The sequence below is a fragment of the Siphateles boraxobius genome, unplaced genomic scaffold (assembly GCF_051911475.1).
Source record: "Siphateles boraxobius isolate OS27281-9 unplaced genomic scaffold, OSU_SipBor_1 8, whole genome shotgun sequence".
Taxonomy (NCBI): Eukaryota; Metazoa; Chordata; class Actinopteri; order Cypriniformes; family Leuciscidae; genus Siphateles; species Siphateles boraxobius.
The window spans coordinates 7100478-7120258 of record NW_027509208.1 but is presented as its reverse complement, the minus strand read 5'-3'; the positions used below and the strand labels follow the sequence as shown (position 1 = coordinate 7120258).

The 19781-nt window shown below is 38.0% G+C and overlaps 1 protein-coding gene and 1 long non-coding RNA gene across 4 annotated transcripts in view; one reads left to right on the top strand and one right to left on the bottom strand.

The window, feature by feature from the left end:
* Positions 1 to 17473, top strand: part of LOC143729324 (uncharacterized) — a 50326-nt gene extending 32853 nt beyond the window's left edge. For 2 of the 3 annotated variants that reach the window (XR_013199982.1, XR_013199984.1), the window contains one exon: positions 268 to 1700. This is a non-coding gene — a long non-coding RNA (uncharacterized LOC143729324). Of the gene's footprint in view, positions 1 to 267; positions 1701 to 15855 lie in introns of those variants that run through there. The other variant, XR_013199983.1, reaches the window with a different exon arrangement.
* thbs1b (thrombospondin 1b) lies at positions 817 to 12239 on the bottom strand. The gene is made up of 23 exons (XM_077220517.1): positions 12078 to 12239; positions 11899 to 11989; positions 10891 to 11450; positions 10740 to 10815; positions 10259 to 10348; positions 10037 to 10146; positions 9791 to 9916; positions 9176 to 9272; positions 7927 to 8100; positions 7661 to 7837; positions 7408 to 7581; positions 7196 to 7323; positions 6513 to 6665; positions 6205 to 6423; positions 6007 to 6114; positions 5411 to 5570; positions 4994 to 5112; positions 4179 to 4413; positions 3865 to 4092; positions 3203 to 3474; positions 3019 to 3116; positions 2781 to 2920; positions 817 to 2691 (listed from the first exon to the last, which is right to left on the bottom strand). The coding sequence occupies exons 2-23, from the start codon at positions 11960 to 11962 to the stop codon at positions 2684 to 2686; spliced, it is 3516 nt and encodes a 1171-aa protein (XP_077076632.1). The 5' UTR covers positions 11963 to 11989; positions 12078 to 12239; the 3' UTR covers positions 817 to 2683.
* Positions 17474 to 19781: the final 2308 nt, after the last annotated feature.

The following is a 19781-nucleotide window of genomic DNA, read 5'->3' as shown; positions in this document are numbered from 1 at the left end:
GAATTTACAGCTTCTATTCATATAGCAAAAACTTTATTTTTATTGCACGTTTAAGTCGTAAATATGAATGGGAGGCCTGACCACCATGAAAACACGAAAGTTATGGAACACGACCAAAAAAGCAGACTTAGAAGTAAACTTAAACCTGCCAGTAAGCAGATCATCTCCATTATATATACATATCATTTTAAGGTCTCTATTACAGTTTTTGGCTGTTGGAATTTTGGACAACTAATACAAAGGCCAATTTTGCAATCTTGTACCCAGATTGTCTCTGGATCTCCACCGTAACCCTGAGATCTTCTCTGATCCCTGGCCAGTGTGATATGAATGTGTTTACAGACCCGCACCTGTCAGAGGAGCACTAAATCAGCCAGATCTGTGTTGAGTAAACCCAGAATGCCACACAGTGGGTCAGGGAGGTTCACGCTCTCCCCACAGGCGAGTGAGGAATTAAAAGATTAACCCTGAGGAGAGGCGCTGCTGCAACATTCCACACTTCTTCTGAAGACATGTATGCCTGTCTTTAGAAAAAGAAGGTGGACTTGTATCTGCCTTCAACTTGGAACTAACATTGACCTTGGTCTACATAATCATAATCTATTTTGAGAGTTTATAAGGAATTTCAGCCATTTAGTAGTTTGCTTTCAAGCTCATGTTAGGGCCAAAGATGCCCTTAATGAACTTGTTTTATAATCACTTTGACCTTTCGTGCCAGGCACAGAAGATTTCAGTCATTTAGACTTACTTTGGCAAAACTAAATTCTCACAAGACACAAACATGCAGTAATAAAAAGCAGCCACAGCCAATAAACATCTGTTTTACAATGTCTATCAACTGTTTATTATTCTGAAGTATGTACCAAAATAATTGCTATAACATAAAAATAGCATTGTGTAACTAAGTAAAAATGTTTACAGTCAAGCATCACTAAATGTACAAAAATAACAACACAATAAAGATACAAACAATGAAGAACAGAACATCCTCACGTCAGTGTGCAAACTGTTTATACAGATGGAAATGCATTCCTTCTCAGGTGGCATTCCATGATAAATTATTTAAATAGCATTTATCTACACACACATATGAAACAGTCTTACAAACAGAGACAACAAATAGAGCAATAATTTATCAACTTAAAAAAAAGGTACAGGACATTGAAGCACTGGCAAATGTATTCCTAAAAAATAGTTGTCTCCAGTTTTACTCTATTTTCCATTGGGATGTGGGGCTGGCTGTTTGTTCTATATACTATTTACAACTTGTGCTACAGTAGCAATAAGGCAACCAATTTGTTTTCTTTAAGCAAAGGAAAAAGTATTTAAAAGCTTTTGTTTGATCAAATTACAAAACAGCAATGAGGTAATATTTGTACATTAAAGTTTTCCTTTATCTCTCTCTCTTACAGAAAAGGCAAACAGGTCAGAAGATCATCTCCTTTGGAAGTGATGGATGAATGGTTCTTGACTGGAAAGGCTTGGATGAGTAGTATTAGACAGGCCCTTGGTTATGAAGGTTTTTTCTTTTAAATGTTGAAATAGTTGTTTTTAACGAGGCTTATCTTTAGCAAGACCCTCGCTTATGCTTCTTGAAGCAAAATCACAGCACAGTCTAGCCAAATGCGAAAAGCATTTTGTAAGTGCTACATATAGAAGTCTAAAAGACTTAAACTCAACTTTCCCTTAGAAATTAGCATCTCAAATAAAACCTTGCATTTTATTTGAGAAGAAGGCTAGAGTACTTGGTAATCTAGTATCCGTATGTGGCTAAATAATTTCCTGTAGCGGAGAATCTTCAATCTTGGGCCTGTCCAATTGCTCTTCATACAACCTTTCATTATGCCATTTCTAGTGTATTGTTAAAATGGTATAACCATCTAGCCCTGAGAAAACTATGCCCACTAAACCATGAGTTATCTCCTGCCAGACCTTTATGAATGTACATTATACTTAAGATGAGCCTCTGCCAAGCAAAACTTTTAGATAGACAAACAGAAATTAAAATTCAATAAATGACAGATTGGTCCTCTTAAAAATCCCCTGCTTAGACTGTCAGCCAAAAAAAAAAAAAAAAAAAAAAAAAAAAACTTTAACAATTTGTTGATTGCTTCAATATCTGAAAACATTCTCATTGCTTTGTTCCTAGTCAAGAAATCGGTTTAAGGTTTTGATAAAATACTGAATATTATAATAGTAATATTTTTAAAAGGATTTTGCTCTCTCTTAAGTAGCCATAATTTGGAGATCTTTTCAGGAAGAGAGCATGAAAACACATGAGAGAGAGAGAGAGAGAGAGAGAGAGAGAGAGAGAGAGAGAGAGAGAGAGAGAGAGAGAGAGAGAATAAAGATTTTGAAGTGCATAGCTGTCTGTTGGGAGCTCTTCCCACACAGAGCCGAATGAGGTTTTTCAGAGAGAGATCTCAGTCTTCCCAACTAAGCAAAGCAAGGAAGACTTTCTTCTGCTCTACCTGCTAATGGTGGAGGAGTCCAGATATTCTGAATCGGCAGCCACTTGATTTCTATCCCAACCAGTGACAATTACATTAAAATTGACCACCTGCTTTCTCACTCCACCAGTGTGAGAGCAGAACATGTAGCGTCAAATCTGTCCCTGGACTTTGCCCAGAATACATAATTATATGGAAAGGTGCATTCTTTGATAAACGTCCTGACTGTGCAATTACACATCTGAAAATGAAGTGACAGACAGAAAGTGTTAATACTGTAAATAAAAGTAAGCATTTATTTGGATGCCTTTGCGATGTGTTGACACTCACCTCTGCATTCGTATTTGAGGTCTGAGAAGTACACCATCTCTTGTGAGAAGACAAAGAGACCCAGTCTTCCGCCTGCATATGTTTTGTCATAAATTCTGCCAGAATCTGCCATGATCTTTTTGCCTTCATACATGACCACTCTGAAATTTGTAGTGAAAATGTTGTTAGCACATCAAAATATCCTCAGAGGACAAATTCAATAACAATATATCCTCAGGAGATATAAATTAAAATATACCTTATATGTCCAGTTCTTGGTCTATGAGTCAGGTGCCATCTGTAAGCAGTGAAGTCCTTCCATCCCACGTTCTTCGGGTCATGCCACAGTGTGCGCACCTAAAATTAATTAAGTTCAGAAATGTTGGTACTCATATAACAACTTTTAAACCTGATTTCATCACAGTGACCTCAGTGAGATGTACCTGTCCTGGAGTGTCTCCGGTGTGCCAAAGGGCGTTCCTCAGATGCTCGCCTGGCCCTGTGGTGGAATTAACCACTTTGATTGATAGCCCTGAGTAACCCTGTGCTTTGGTAGGTGTGCTGGACCAGTAGGTCTGTGTGATCTGTTTCCACATGACCACATAGAAGCGAGAGCTGGATTGGTATCCGAAGACAAAGCCGGCATAGTCATCATCCCTCTCTGTGTTGATGAAGAATGTTCCACTGAAGTCGACTGAATTGAATTCATCATAACCTTTGAAAAATTTAGAAAAACAGGTCAGAATTTGTTGTTGCTTGCTCTTTGTACATGTATGGAAGCTTGTTTCCACCACAGAATAAAAAATAACAAAGGGAATTCTGACTTTTTTTCTCGCAATTGCGAGTTACATTAATTTTTGATTTCTGTTTCAGTAGATTAAAATGTTTTCAGTTGGTTTTCATTTTAGTTTTTGTTCATGAATAGTGACCAAAAAGTTGCATTAATATTGTCCGTTTTTGCAAGCTATGATACTGTGGGATTTTTCGTCTCTATTTATGATATTACTTTATATCTTACACACTGGCCAGTATTTTTTTAGATGTGCAAGGTTTTTTCTATTTATTGTTTATTGTATTTTTGTTTTTACTATAAGACTAGACGTACCAACAGCAATGCCGGGGTCGCAGTTGACTGTCTGAACCAGTTCTTTTCCTTGGTGACGTACCACCCAGTTGGGGTCAATCTGAGAAGTGCCCTTGGGATCCAGAGGTACCATCTGGAATTTCCGGAAGTCTGTTACACTAATGTCAAAGTTCTCAGGACACACATCATAGATATCTAGGACATTGTCCTGGTCAAAGTCGTCTTTACAGGCATCACCACGTCCGTTGCCTACAAATGAAGAAGTTAAACTCATAAAGTATAAATCTTTACATTAATAAATGCAATAGTTATGAATATTCAGAGGCAAAACTGACCATCAGAATCCAGTTGATCTGGATTGAAAACCAATCTGCAGTTGTCTTTGTCATCAGGGATGCCATCATTATCATCATCGTAGTCACAGGCATCTCCTTTACCATCCTTGTCGTGGTCAGCCTGGTTCGCATTGGGGATGTACGGGCAGTTGTCAAGGTTGTTTTGGTGACCGTCCTCATCTATATCCTGGTTGCTGTCACATTTGTCTCCAACACGGTCCGAATCAGAGTCGAGCTGTTGGAGTGAGAGCGCAAAATCAGTAAGCATCTAAAGTGAATTTCTATGGCTTTCTCAATTAAAATATTCCCACTTTTTCTAAAAGGCAAAAATTTCTGTCCTAGTTGGCCCATCTGTGTAGGATTTCTCAAAAAGTAATCTCATGTTCCTGACGCTTGGCACTACCACAGTCACATTTCAGAGTCTAATGAGGAAAGGAGGGGTGCATTCCTTCTCTTCAGTTAACCATGGCACAGGTGTGATCCGCAGGGATTGAGTGCCGACAGGGCATGCATAAACCCAACGGCAAATCTCTCACTCCTCACTAATAACCATTCTTTACCTCCACATATCCTTCGGGTTAATTGAACACTAGTGAGTGTCCCTGAAAAGCCTCCTATTGCTTTATTGTGTGGCTTTGGCTTCAAGGAGAAGAGGATTTACTCCTCCCATACATAGCTTAGTAAAGACTGAGACTACCCTCTGGGTATTTTTTTAGCAGCTGAACTGAACTGCACATAGATCTCTGTGGATTATATAATGGTTTGAAAACACCTGCTATATTCACCCACCCGTTCTCACATACATATATATATACCTGATCTGGGTTGTGTTCCAGAGGGCAGTTGTCACATTGGTCACCAACTCCATCGAGATCAGTGTCCTTCTGGTCGACATTGTATAGATATGGGCAGTTATCATTCTCATTCAAAATACCTGTCAAAAAGAATGATATTATGGTGGAGACTGAATGACATTTATCTCTAAACAAAAGAGGATTCTCATTAAACCTGTCAAGAAAATATCCAGGTCATATTTCACTTTACAAAATCAGGATTTATTATGATATTGATAATCTGGGGTAAAATATGCTAAAGAGTCTTGACAATGTGATAAAGAAAAAAAAGCACTTTATTTCGTTTATTTCTTGGTTATGGAGTGAATTATGAATATTTTCTTGACAGGTTTGTCAAGGAATGGCCCAAGTATGGATAAATAAAGAGCAATTTTGTACCATCTCCATCAATGTCCACAGCACAGGCGTCACCTTCACCATTGTTGTCAGTGTCAGTTTGGTCTGGGTTACTGTTGTACGGACAGTTATCGCAGCGGTCTCCCACGTCATCGCGATCATAGTCGTACTGTCTTGGGTTGAAGATGAGTGGGCAGTTGTCCTATTTTAAAAGAGACCACAGTTCAGATGGAGAAATATGGCAAAGCAACTCTTCACAGGGCCCTCTCACACGAATGTTATTACTTTTAGATGTTAGGCTTGTAATTTGGCTGCGGCTGTGTAGGTCTATTTAGAGGAGCGCAACGATAAAAGCGAGCCTTATTTTAGGATTTGGACCAAGGATAATATTGGATTAGCAAGATACACTGCAGGTCTTTCAGAAAGGTACTTCTTTGGTGGAATTTGAGGTTTGTCTCCAAAAGAAACTGAGTTTACTTTACACAGCACTTTTTTTCCACACCTCAGCCTGAATTTCAAACGGCTTTAAACTTTTTCTCTTCATTCATGCACTGTGCAAAATGAAGAAGTATTCACTTGACTAGATTGAGCATCTGTGGAATATATACAGTGGACAGTATTGCAACTATATTTTTTACCCTGTCATCAGGAATGCCATCGTCGTCATCATCATTATCACAAGCATCACCAATTCCATCCTTGTCGTAGTCCTCTTGCCCAGAGTTGGGAAGATTGGGGCAGTTGTCCTTCAAAAAGAATATAGTATGAAAATTAAAAATAGCCACAATGATGTTATTTGTATTTTTTAATAACAACTGAAGTCATTATATGCCAACCTTTTTGCAGTGATAGGTTGCGTTCTCGACACACACAAGATCAGCATTAGGCCAGCCATCAAGATCAGTGTCCTCTCCACAAATGTGTCCATTTCCAGCATAGCCAGGTTTGCACTCACAGCGGTACATAGGGTCTGAGAAATGGCCCAGGTAGTTGCAGCGAGCGTTCTTATTGCAGTCGTGGCTTCCATCGAGGCAGGGATTACGAGGGGTGCACACCTGCAGCAAAGATAAATCAGTCAGCGTGCATCAGTTCATGAGCAGGTGCATGCTGGTAATCTGTAATCTATCTGTGTTCTTTCATTTACCTGTTTCTTGGCAGCAGCGTCCTCCACTCCTCGACCAAACGGCTGTGGTCCGGTGTAGCGAGTGGGGCATGGCAGGCAGTGGTAGCCCGGCACTGTGTTCTCACACCTATGGACTCCATTAAATTCAAAGCAGGCATCAGGGACATCCTCACACTGTAATGAAGAGAAAAGGAACAATGAGATTTACGCATCCAAATGCATTTTAGTCATAAGAGCATATGTATAAAAGAATAGAATTTTAGAAAAAAGTAGGGATACATGATATATTAATTATTATAATTTTTTTAATTCAAATTATTGGCTTTGATTGATTTTGGATATACATATCGGATGATATTTGACATTTAACATTGCATGCTGATTTCTTCTATTTTTACATTTCTATTACTTTTAACCAATGCAAGGCCTGTTTCAACTGAAAAATTAACTGTGTTAACTGAAAGTTACTGAACTTGCACTGACATATCTTAAAGTATGTAACTGCCATTGTTTTATCTCAAGATGCACACATGTAATGTTTTTTTTTTCTAATGCACATTTATAAAAGCTACTTAAATATCCTAATTGAACTAGGCCCTAGTCCTGGTTAATCTAAGCCCTGTTTGTGAAACCAGGCCTAATCATTTTTTAACACTTTTAAATGTAATCTAAAAGTGACAACTGATTTGACTTTTTGATTGCACCTCATTGATATCCTTGCAATTGATTCCATTGCCAGTGTATCCTGTGGGGCATTTTCCACATTTCCAGGAGCCATCTGGGAAGCTTGTACACTGGGCTCCTTCAAAGCATGGACTTGAAAGACATCCATCTGTGGAAATGCACATAAGTGATTGATTTAACTTGGAAACACAGACTAGCATCATCTGAAGGGTTGAGTGACACTATAACTCACCAATTGGACAGGCTTGTTTGTTGCAAAGCTGGCTGGCTTTTGCATCTCCCACGCAGTCTTTGCCGTCATACTTGGGCACTGGATTATTGCAAAGACGCTTACGATTTTGGACGCCACCGCCACAGGTAGCGGAGCAAGTGTCCCAGGGTGACCATGGTCCCCAGCCTCCATTGACTATGAAAAAATATACAATAAAAAAATTAGATCTTTCAATTTAAAAATTTTTAAAACACTACACGTGGTGTTCACTTACTCGGACATGGTGATTTCTCACACCTCTCAGTTTGCCGACCTTCACCCTGGCAATCTTTGCCTTCCATTTGAGGTGTTGGAGAGTTACAGAGACGAATGCGAGTGATAACGCCAGCACCACAGGTGACCGAGCAGGAGGACCAGGGTGACCAGTGACTCCAGCTGCCATCTTGCTTAACTGTTGAAAATGAACGATGCAAATTGTTACTTTTCCCCTCGACTTTGAGGAAAAACTGTAGACACTTATTGTCGTTGGACACCACTCACAGCGCTTGTCACACTCCTGGAGGTAGCAGTCTCTCGTCTGCACTGACGTGCCCTCGCAGTTGTTATTGATGCGGTCGCAAGAGCGGCCGCGCTGCTGAATGCCCCTTCCACAAGACACAGAACAATGGGTCCATTCAGACCAGGGGGACCAGCCATCCTCAGCGGAGTCGCTCGCTGTCGAGACAGCAAAACAAGACAATAGCAGAGCTATTCCTTCTTTCTAAAGCAGCAAAATGGAGAAAAGCTTTTAATACTGGGCCTTAATGGACTCAATTTAGCCTGGGCAGCTTGAGACAGAGCACTCCAGGGAACCCTGGCATGAACTAAGCAGTTGGAATGCTGGGGAAATGTCAGTGTACTTAATGCACAGGGACACCTTTGAGTCCTTCTCCAAATGTGGAAATGGTATTTGCAAACACCCTTGATTATGCCATAAGTTCAAACAATTAAGGCTGATATTAATGTAAATTCTTGCTATGCATGGCAAGGCCTCAAGACGTGAGGAGAATGCGGTTTCTTTTTTGAGTCTCTGCCAAACAGCACCAATTTTCCACCTCTCTTTAACCAATTTAGACAATTATGGCCATTTAGCGATTCAGTGATGCACAAAGCTCTAGTGTTCCATTCATTAGTTAAACTTCAGTTGAAGTCTATTGTGTGACGCAACAATGACTGCGGATGTTTGGGTAGCAACAGCTCTTTCAATACAAAAGCTTTTAAAAGTCAAAATGTTGCTCTTTTTACAATATGTTTAAGTTTACACTAAAGTTTTTTTTCCCGCTTGTACATTTACAGTTTGTGAACATGGCTTTTAGCCTATGGATGAATCTCTTGCTCTCGAAAGCTGCATTTATTTGAACAAAAATACAGTAAAAAGAGTAATATTGTGAAGTATTATTACAATATTAAAATAACTGTTTTCTAATTTAATATATTTTAAAATGTAATTCACTCCTGTGATGGCTAAGCAGAATTTTCAGCAGTAGTCACATGATTAGCAGAAATCATCAAACATCCCGACTTGGTGATTAAGAAACTTTTATTATTATTTTAATATTGAAAACAGTTGTCCTGCTAAATATTTTTGTGGAAACTTTGATTTATTTTATTTTATTTTAAATAGAATTTTTTTAATTCAATCAACAGATGAACAGTAGTGTATATATAACCAACATATAAAGTATATTATTAAAATGATTTCAATTACAAGTGTCTAAAATTTGTTATGAAGCATCTCAGTTGAACTTACGGGTTCCACAACGAGGGCAGCATTCCCCATCAGGCACCGTGGCGTTTGCACACGGGATTAGGGGACACGAAATCTTGCGGCACACCGTTGCAGACTTCTGCGGTTGACAAAATGACTTTCATTAATCATTTGTTAAAGGATCAGCCACAACTAGTGCATATGACATTAAAAACCATAGTCTCTGGCTGTAGTGCAACACCACATTCAACATTATAATTTTGATTTAAGTAAAGTGGATAATGTGGTTGTGTTTATGTCTGTGTAATTAGGCATGTAAATATTCCTCAGTGTTGATATGATGTGGCACTGCAGAAAAACTAGGCTGAAGGCATGAAAATATTTTAACTCAAATAATTTTACTTTTAGTTCTTTAAGGTTTTGTTCAGTTGACTGTATACCTTTAGTTAGATCCATGTCCCACTTTTAATTAGAGGCTAGGCAGTTTAGGGAAATGGGTACACCCAGCTTAAGTCTGCCATAATGGAGAAGACTAAGACCAGTACTGTGTATCATAGCTCCTACAGTGACATTGCTCTAATCTCGCTTACACACTAATTAGTGCTTCAATGACAGAGCAGGCAGGCTATGAGAGTCTAACATGTCTTGAGTTCTTACCTGGCAAGTGCACTCTGTGCAATCGTCCACCGTCCATTCCTCCTTGTTTTTGTGAACAATTCCATTGTGAAGACAGACACCAGTATGAATGCCAATGTGATTCATGAGCACGTTTTTCTCGTCCATCTGGAAAACCAAACAAACATTGGGGTTTGATTATGTGGAGTGTGTTAATCTACAGCATGTCCACTACACAAGTTCAATATATAGTTTAATACATTTAAATGGAGCAACTTTTCTTCTCACCACTTTGCGGAGTTCTTTGGACAGTTCTTGCACCACCACACCAAGACCTTTAAGTTCCTTGAACATGCCAGCCAGTTTCTCACAAGAGAAGCCACAAATCATCTGTAGATCTACATAGGAGAAATATGCAGTTTGCAGAGTTTAAAATTGCATTCACGTTCTCATCCTACATGTATATTTTGTACGTTTTATTTGTATGGATTACTGAAAACCAAGGATTACCTTTTGTTTTGTGGCCAGTGTAATCAGTCCTGATTGCAGGTCTGGATCCATTTATGGGATTGTCAAGGGTGATGATATCAGTCATAATTGCTGCAAGAGGAAAGGGCATTCAGGTGGATTAAAGTTTATTATAAAAATTATTGAGCTAATGCAAAAGTTTAATGAAAAGCTAATGAAAGTGAATGGTGGCAGCTTTAAGTTTTTATCTAGAATTACTATTGCTCATTCACTGGCACAAAATGTAATGCAAGTGGAATGTTGACGTGATGCACTTCTTCATTTATTTGCCCAGATCTATTTTCTATCATTTTCTGTCTCAATAATTGTCGACCTGTGTCATTTGGCCTATTTTTTTTAAGTGAAAATTTTAATTTGTTTAAATATTATTCATATTTAAGAAAACTAATAAACATGGGCACAAAGATTTAATTTATCATCTTTTCTTCTTGATTCACATGCATGTTTTCGGAATTACACTTACAGTTTTGGCATCCTTTATTCCTCAGAATCGCATCCAGTGTGGTTCCGAACACAAAGCGCACGTTTTGCAACACCCCCTAAAAAATCCATAAGTTATTAATACTTCTCGCTGCATTTACCATGCAACAAGATTCATATAACTGTCCACTCACCATAAACCTGTCCTTTACTGCGCCCTTGCCGACCCTCAAGCTCGCCACACCTGGGGTCTCCTGAGTGAGGATCGACTGGATCGAAGCATCGAGCTCCGCATTGTTAACCTCTTCACATCCCACGTAGAACTGAACCCTGTCCTCCTGCACGAAAAGAGTGATGTTTTTCCAGTGTCCCACCGCCAAATCCGCTTCCTCGATGGACACGACCTGTTGCTTGTTTTCAGTGGAAAACACAATGTCCAGAGTGTTGGCTTTCCCGTTGGAAACGATTTCGAAAACGGGTCCGGAGCCGTCATTCTTCTCCACGGTCAGAAGGCTTCCCCGTGTGTGCTTGAACTGTTTGAAATTGACCAGGAGTAGAAATCCTCTCTCGGCATGAATGGAATCGATTAGGTCCCTGAAGGCGCTCTCGGGAACCGGGGGAATCAGGTCGGGGTTCAGGATCTTGTAGGCGGGGCTGTACGGGTCGTCGCCTTTCACCAGGGTGACCCCGTGGTTTTTCCTCGGCACTTGGACGAGCTCAAACAGATCGTAAACACTGTTGTCGTCTCGACTTTCTACCAGGAATTCAAAAGTGAACAAAATCTCATTATAATGTACTAAACTGTAACGTATATTTTTGAATTTATTACACGGCACTTTGGGATGCCTGATTCTGATTGGTCAATTCAGCGGTCAAGAATTTCTGAATTAATTCAACTGACCGCTCATAAGCGGGTTCCTTTATATAAAAAAATTAAGATGAATCAGTATTTTATTATAATATTTTTTTTGATAGTAGCATAGCCTTAAAATAAGTGGGATGATGTATAGAAAGCCAAAAAGTAGCCAATAGAAAGCCAAAATAAACCCATTCATAAAACCCATTGACCTCGTTTGAGTTTATTTTGCGATAATTAACAAGTGGCTGTCAATTATTCTTTTAATATGTAACAGCTAGTTATACTATAAACCACAGCAGCACGCACAAACGCCAAACTACATCAGTTGGTCTAGTTCGCTCACCTGCGACTCTCGCGCTCTCGCAGTTCCAAAGCATCAGTAGCAAAAAGATTGCACTTGACTTCATTTTGTCACTTATTATTCTTTTACCAATCTGGAATCATAAAGGTATAAGTTATAGAAAATTCAGCAAAACGTAACCTTAACAGGTTGATCAATGAATAAAGAATAGGAAAACGCACCTTTAACGCGTTTAAAACATCAGCAAATCCAGGGAAAAGTGATATAATTCCTAAGATTCGTCAATCAAATGTCGTTTCAAAATAATGATTTTCCTCTTAAGTCGCGATCTACAGCACTCAGTGTTACTTTGCTGTAGTTACAGTGGTCAATCTAACTATCACTAAAGAGAACAAAGTGCTATTTAAATAGTTTCATGACATTCCAGTGCACGCGTCTCCTCCAATCAGATGCTGGAAGGAAAAAGGGACGAGCTTGCGTTACCTCACAGAGAGTTTGTCTGAGTTATACACGAGGGGAAAAACGCACCACATTCCAACGAACACATTCCATAAACATAGGCTACATAGTATGATTTTCATGACCGCTGCTTCCGTTTAGTGCCTTTTTATTTGCGGCGGTAGCCTACTGATTATTTTGTATCGACGTTCGGTTTCTTGCAAAGTCATTCAATAATTCCTGTTATTTCATAAAGGCACTGAAGAAGGCTCTTCCCTGCCCTTGTGTACCCTACATATTGTATTTTATTTCAAGCCATGAATGACCAAAGCTACGTTTTCATTTTCAAGTGGCTACTTTATTTTCAATAAAGTGTTTCTTACAACTTTCTTATAACGCTTTATCTGAGTGTTCGGTACCAATCGCAGCATCTGATAGGATGCTCGTGAAGAAAAGGCTGCAGTAATTTGTGTTTACGCTAGAGGCCGTTCTGTGTTTGTTTGAGCACTTGGTTCTCCTCAAATGGGTGCCATGTTGATTTTTATAAATGTTGCTGTTGGTTTTAGGTTAAAGCCACTTAAATCCATAAAATCAGTTAATAACGGGTATTTTGTCACATTAGGCTATATGTTGGACGTTGTTAAGCTGCCATGAAGTAGCCTATTGACTTATTTGCAAAAACACTTGAAACAATTATAAAACACAATTTACAAATAGTTAAAAACGTAACCTTAAAGTCACAATGACATTAAAATGGACAATTCTTATTTTTATGGAAAATTGTATTATTATAAAATATTTATCCGTGGACATATTTTAAAAATAAATAATTTATGTGCACCCTCTTTAATCAAAATAACTTCCCCTCCCTCTTGCTTTTACTTCCCTTCACTGATGATGTCTTTACCGGGCCAACATGTCACTCACATGACATCACAGCAATAGATCTGTGCAGGTATGACATCAGAACCTGGAAGACTTAATTTGATGTTGGTACCTTCAAGATTTTCCTATGTGGTTTTAGAATGAGGTTTTTCAATTTATGTGTAAAATAAACCCGGTAAACATAACTTGACGATACTTTTGCGTTTTGTTCTACAGTACATCATACACTGCACACACTTACACCCCAAACTGCCTTAGTTATTTATTAAAAACATACATTTTCAAAAATGCTTCAAGATTTGCCTTTTCGCAAAGGGTGTAAATTACGCTGTAGAACAAAATGTCAAATCATTTTCAACTTACACATAAATTAAAAAAAAAAAACATTCTAAAACCCCATAGGAAAATCTCAGAGGATTCAGGAATCACCAGAGAATTATTAGAGCAAACCTCAATGGTCCAATCAATTTCCAATAGACAAAATTGGAAGTCGTTTGCTACATTTTTTCTTATTTGAGAAGCTGTTTGACTCAGATAAATGTCATAAAAGGGCGGAAAAGACAATTGCAACTTCCGGCAAATCAATATTGTAATTAATAAATGTTTAATAATTAATTTGTATAATTTTTTTTTTAATAATTGTACATTTGTATAAATTTATATTATTTAAAACACATCTGACAACTTGCTATAGTAAAATAGAGCCAACTTGCCATACATTTATGAAAAATCAGGTGAGAATTTCAGTTAAAATCCACATCTGTATAGTCGACTCTTCGAATATATTTAGTGATTTAATCATGTGCACTTGTCTACCCAAAGATATTACAAGAATGTGACGTTTGGTTGATATAAGTCATACAAATAATTATAACTTAAGACACTTTAAAAGTCTTATTTATGAAACCAGCATAAAAAAAACACTGCTACACTTGGACTTTTCAGTCCTTGTAGTCCCCATATGGCGACTAGCATGACCGTTGTTATGTCTAACTTATGTGTATGAAAATCTATCCATATACTGAAGCGTAAAATATTCGAACACACATTTTAAGGTGAGAGATACGGAGCTGTAATGTTTTTCTGCTCAAGGTTCCGCATCTTTGACTAGCTGCATGCGTTGAGATGATTAAAAGGGATCAGCCATCCATTTCCCATTCCTAAGGATTTGCAGACTTCTAAGACCTGACGCCCACCTTGGCAGTTGTTGATTTTTCAGTGAAACATAACAGGAATGAAGACACTTCTTCAACTGAATGAGCATTTTTGCTTTTCACAGTGATGAATGTCTCATTTGTGAGCAGCTGTAGAAGTTAGTGAAAGTTTAATCTGGCTGATCCTGGGAGACGTCAGACAGGGGTGCTAGCTGTATTGTTTGGAGGTGATAATAAACCTCACCTCAGAGACCTCTCTGGACAGATGTAACTGATGATACAAGAGGTTATGCATCAGTCAGCTATAAGGTCCATCATTGCTTTGTATTTACTCTCTGTGCCCCGTGGCCATGCAGGTCTATTGTGCACACAGATACGGCAGCCGGACTCAAGAGATGCTGTCAGTCTGAGCGTCTGCAACATAACTCAGCTAAATGGCTTCCAAAGCACTGTCATGGAAACTATACTTTTCCCCCAATGACGCACACAAGCTTCATGTGTGTAACTTCAGTGGACCGTTTGCTAAGGTGAAGGAGAAAATATTCTAGTTATGGGGCAGCTGCTTACATTTGGTGTAAAGCTTCATAAATAAAGAAATGACTTGAAGAATCCTTCCTGAACGATCACATTTTCGTGTTTATGCATATTTTCTGGATTCTTTTTAAGCTTACTTGTAAAGCAATAATCATCAGATGTCTAGATGATGTCTGAGCTGTCATGGCATGCACAGGTTCAGGAGATAAGTGCGTGAAATATGACCCATCAGACTGAGCAATTATCTACTCACTGCCCTATAAATACAGGAGGGGCAGGTGATTTCAGTCCTGTTATTACTCATCGCAGTTCCTCCAGATTTAAAAACAACCTTGCTCAACCTCCATTTCACCAACCTTTTTTGCCTCTTTGCAGAAAGTGCCATGGGCTTTATTTGTAAGCTTGTTTGGACACTTACATGCACAAAAACTCAGATCATTTTTGTTAAGTGGGCTGTGTGAGGGGGTTACCTAATGTTTTGAGTAGCTTATTCCCTACAGAATAAACTATGAGTTCTATGTGCATAAATAAAGCATGTTTTCTTCTCTAAATTTGGTAACCAGAGAATTCAGAAGTATAAACCAATAAACAACAAAATCATTGTAAAAAAAAAAAAATTATATATATATATATATATATATATATATATCATTTTATATATTTTGATGTCTTGAGAGATGATTCTGTTGTTTTGGTCTTATATAGCCTGTATATATATATACTGTGCCTTTTATGGTAATAAAATTTTACCACAACTTGCAACTTGCTGCCTAAAATTTGTAAGTACAATCAACTTGACTGTAAGTAATTTCAATTTAAATTACATAATACTGACTTTAAAAAAATTAGTTGAATCGTATAACTTAAAAAAATATAGTTTAAATGGCTTTGATGAGTTGAAGTAATGTAAAAACATATGTTGTCATGACTTATTGATCATGTCCTTTTTTTTTACAGTATTGAACAGAATGATTTTATTATTTTTCAGGATGAGCAGTGTCAAACCCCGCTGTCATCTTCCTAATGAACTGGAATACCTTCCCATACTGAACCAAAACAACTTTTGTCTGAGACCAGCCAAAGCTTCAGAGTGTTGATTCAGAGACACTTAAGCATCTTGTTTATGTCTCTCAGCAAGTTATGTGCAGGAAAAGCTGTATTGAAGAGCACTGAATCAGCAGAATGGCATGTTCATATGAATTTATCTCTAACCCGAGGTCACAGGCCACACAGGATCATTAAGTAACTAAAGAGGCAGATTTGGTCTGCATATTTTGTCACAGACTATTTTGTATGAGTATTTTGAGCTTGAATGTAGTAATTCATCCTTAAACCGGTCTTGAATCAGAACAAAACAGCTGGACCGTTTCAGATGTAGGATTAGGACAGACTGTGACCACCTGTGCAGCTGTTCCAGTAATCCACACTTTACCTGTACAAAATCAGAGTAAAGCCATTAGACCAGAGACACTCGGTGAGCGTGCCAGGATCATGGCCAGCAGATCTCACAGATGAAAGGAGATTTGTTTCCACAGGTCCCCATATTATGCGAGTTGTTAAATATCTTTCAGTGTCAGAGAATGTTTTCAGCGTCTGCTCCATCATCTCTCTAGCAGAAGGTCATGGTGTGCCAGCTTTCTATTAATGTGTTTCCATGCACAATGTAATTTGCATTCCTGAGTCTAGTTAGCGGTAAAAAAGAAACACACTATGTTCTGAATAATTTTGCGGTGGTTGCCTGAGAGCACGCCACTTCATTCCACTTCTGAAGATTCACACCATATTTGGCCAGTCTGAAGGGAACCCTTTGTGACATAAAAGTTGTGATTGTTAGTGCCCGGTAGCCCGATTTGCACCTCCGATTTGCATATAAGCACAATAACATGAAGACATTTACTGAGGCAAATATTGTTAAACATAAATTCATAACTCTAGAAAATTGCAACACTTACTTGGCAAACATAAACTTTGATTGTCATCATTGTTTTAAAGAAATAAAGTCAAGTTTATGTTTGTAGAGTGAGTGTTACTCTTTGAACCTCCTCTACAGTTGCTTGAGCACCTTTTTTTAAATTTTAGAATTAGTATCATCATTTGTATCAAATAGTATCATCGTGTTAATTTCATAACCGGAAGTTTAGTTACCTCAGTGGTGTTGTGGTCTGTTCTCAGGATGTAGTTAAAATGAGGTCTCGCTCAGAGCGTTCCTTACTTGTGTAACTTAAAAATGGACATGACATCATTGCTCTCTGGCAAACTGATTAATTCTCTTCTGCTTATCACAGTATTAACTTTCCCAGAGAAGTGGAAACATCTGTGTATTTTACACAGAAGCACAACCTTGTTGACCCAGGTGGCAGGAGACCACATGCCGTCATCATTAAGAGCTTTGACCATTCTGCTACCGTTGTCCATGATCTTATCTCTACCAAACCAGACACACTTCATCAGTGATGTTTTTGCAGACATAGACAGCCCTCACTTGACTCCATCAAACCAGACAGAAGCATACACCGTTTCCTAATAACCTTTTATCAACCTCAATCTGATTTGATATATCTGTTAATATATCATTTTATACTTCTTTATTTGAATTAATCCAGTAATTTAATAATTTAAATAAATGTAATAATTACAATGCATTTAGTAATACAAAATTTAATTTAATTTTATAATAAATAAGTATAATAACTTTATACAATTTATAATAAAAAATAATTTGTATGTCTTTTTAATTAATTTAACTATTGTAAATTAAGTGTAAACTAAAAGGATCTCTGCAGCATGGCTCGATTTAATTTAATTTATTTATTTATTCAAAATAAATATCATAAAAACTCATGTGTTTCCCTTTTATTATGTGTAGATCAGAACACAAGCAAAAGAAATATGTTGCTGAACTGTATATGAGCTGGTTTACTAAAATATTGGTTCACTCCAGTGTCTATTACAGCCCATTCTCATCCCAAGGCGTCATCTAACTGACGCTGTTGACCATGCTTCAACATCCGACGCACAAGGCACCCTTTAGCGTCAATATGAGACGCTAACCCTACCCCAGACCTAAACCTACCCATTACGGAAGCGTCATGTAACTGACGCTAAAAACGGAAGCGTCATCTAAGTGACGCTAAAGGCGTTAGATGACGCGCGAGGATAAGCGTCATCTACCTGACGCTAAAGGGTGCCATGCGCGTCGGATTTGGAAGCATGGTCAAAAGTGTGAATAAAATGACGCCTTGGGATGAGAATGCGAAAACAAATGATCTACATTTATGATGATGTTTTTTTTTTTAAGTCGTCATGACACGAATGTTCTGATATGATTGTGAGTGAAACAGCTTCTTGAACAACATCAACAAAAAAATGTAGGACTTGATTTTTTCTATCGGGAATTCATTGGATCATTTGGTTTGCTATTGCTGTGATGTCATGTGAGTGACAAGTTGTCCCGCCCGCGCGCTGGAAATGTCATCAGAGAAGACAGCTCCAAGTAATTTGAATAAAGATTGAATTTAAAAAAAAATGATGCGCACAGATACATAATTTATAATAGTTACTGCAATGTTGCATAATTAAATCAAGAATAGCCAATTATGGTTTCATGGTGACTTTAACATGCATCGACAAGGAATGTTAAGCCAATTCCTCTCGATATATACAAATGAACATTCCACCTACACATACACAAACACTCCAATCCCAAAGAACCAACTTTAATAAACATGACTGCACCACCCATATTTGGGGATATTGGAAGTTAACCTGCCATGCCCACATTCCTGGCATTGTTGCATACTATAGGAAAATATCCTAGAAGACATTTACACACACTGAGTCATTCCAAGCTCAGAGCAGCAGGCAGAACTTTTATTTATCCTGCTTGACTCAGCCGATGGGACGTTTCAAAAGTGGTAGTTTGGAAGCTAGTCATCTCAGTGGGATGGTGCTCTAGTGTCACTTCTTCAATTGCCCCTGGGTTCATACCTACTCAGAATTGTGTCCAGCAAACTGTTTTTGGGAAGAACCGGCCCAGACGTGTTTGACATCCCAAGAGCCAGTCACTGAGAATCAACAAACACGCAATTAGCAAGAAATCTCCCTCCTGTTAGGCACAGACTAGGCGTAAAGGGGCGTCAACCTTGTTCTTGGTAATCGTACACGGATATAATTTACACAGGTACACACTTGTATTCTTTTTTTCCAAGACATGTTGCTGTGTTATAGCTATTAATTCATTAAACATGTTTGTGTACTTGATGAGTAAGTGCACAGAATCCATGCCCTCTGATAATTATATTTTTGAAAAAATGTGCATGTTTTTTTAAAATTACATTTTCTTAGCATTTGTTTCTGAGTGATTAAATATATTTGCAGACACATGTGACAAATTTGGTATCCTTTCACGGTCACATCGCTTCTAAAAATCACACTTACAGTAAAGAAGTTACAAAAAATGGGGTATTTTAGTGACATGAATGGGACATTTTTCCTAATGCTTGTAAGTACATTTCGTAAGTATACTTAATGGCCTCTTGTGAGGCAATAAAGCATGGCAAACATATTCCAGTAACATACAACTAAAGTATAGGCACTGATAATGTTTAAAAATTTTGCATATGTCTTTAGCTTTAAAAATTAATACTGCAAGATTTGACTTCCCAGAGAGGTATTTTTCTGTGATATATTACTCACCATCATAATATCAACAGCATTTTTAGACTCTACAGCTTTTGATTAAGACGACCTTTGTTCTCTGATATCGTTGCTCTGTCAATATTTAGGCGTTTCATCGTTTTCTAGCTGCACACTATATGTAATGGAAGAAAGTTGTTTTATTTATCAGCAAACCGTGGGAGTATTTATGTCATTGCTAAGGGTTACTATGACTTGAAGATCTAACACTGTGAGATA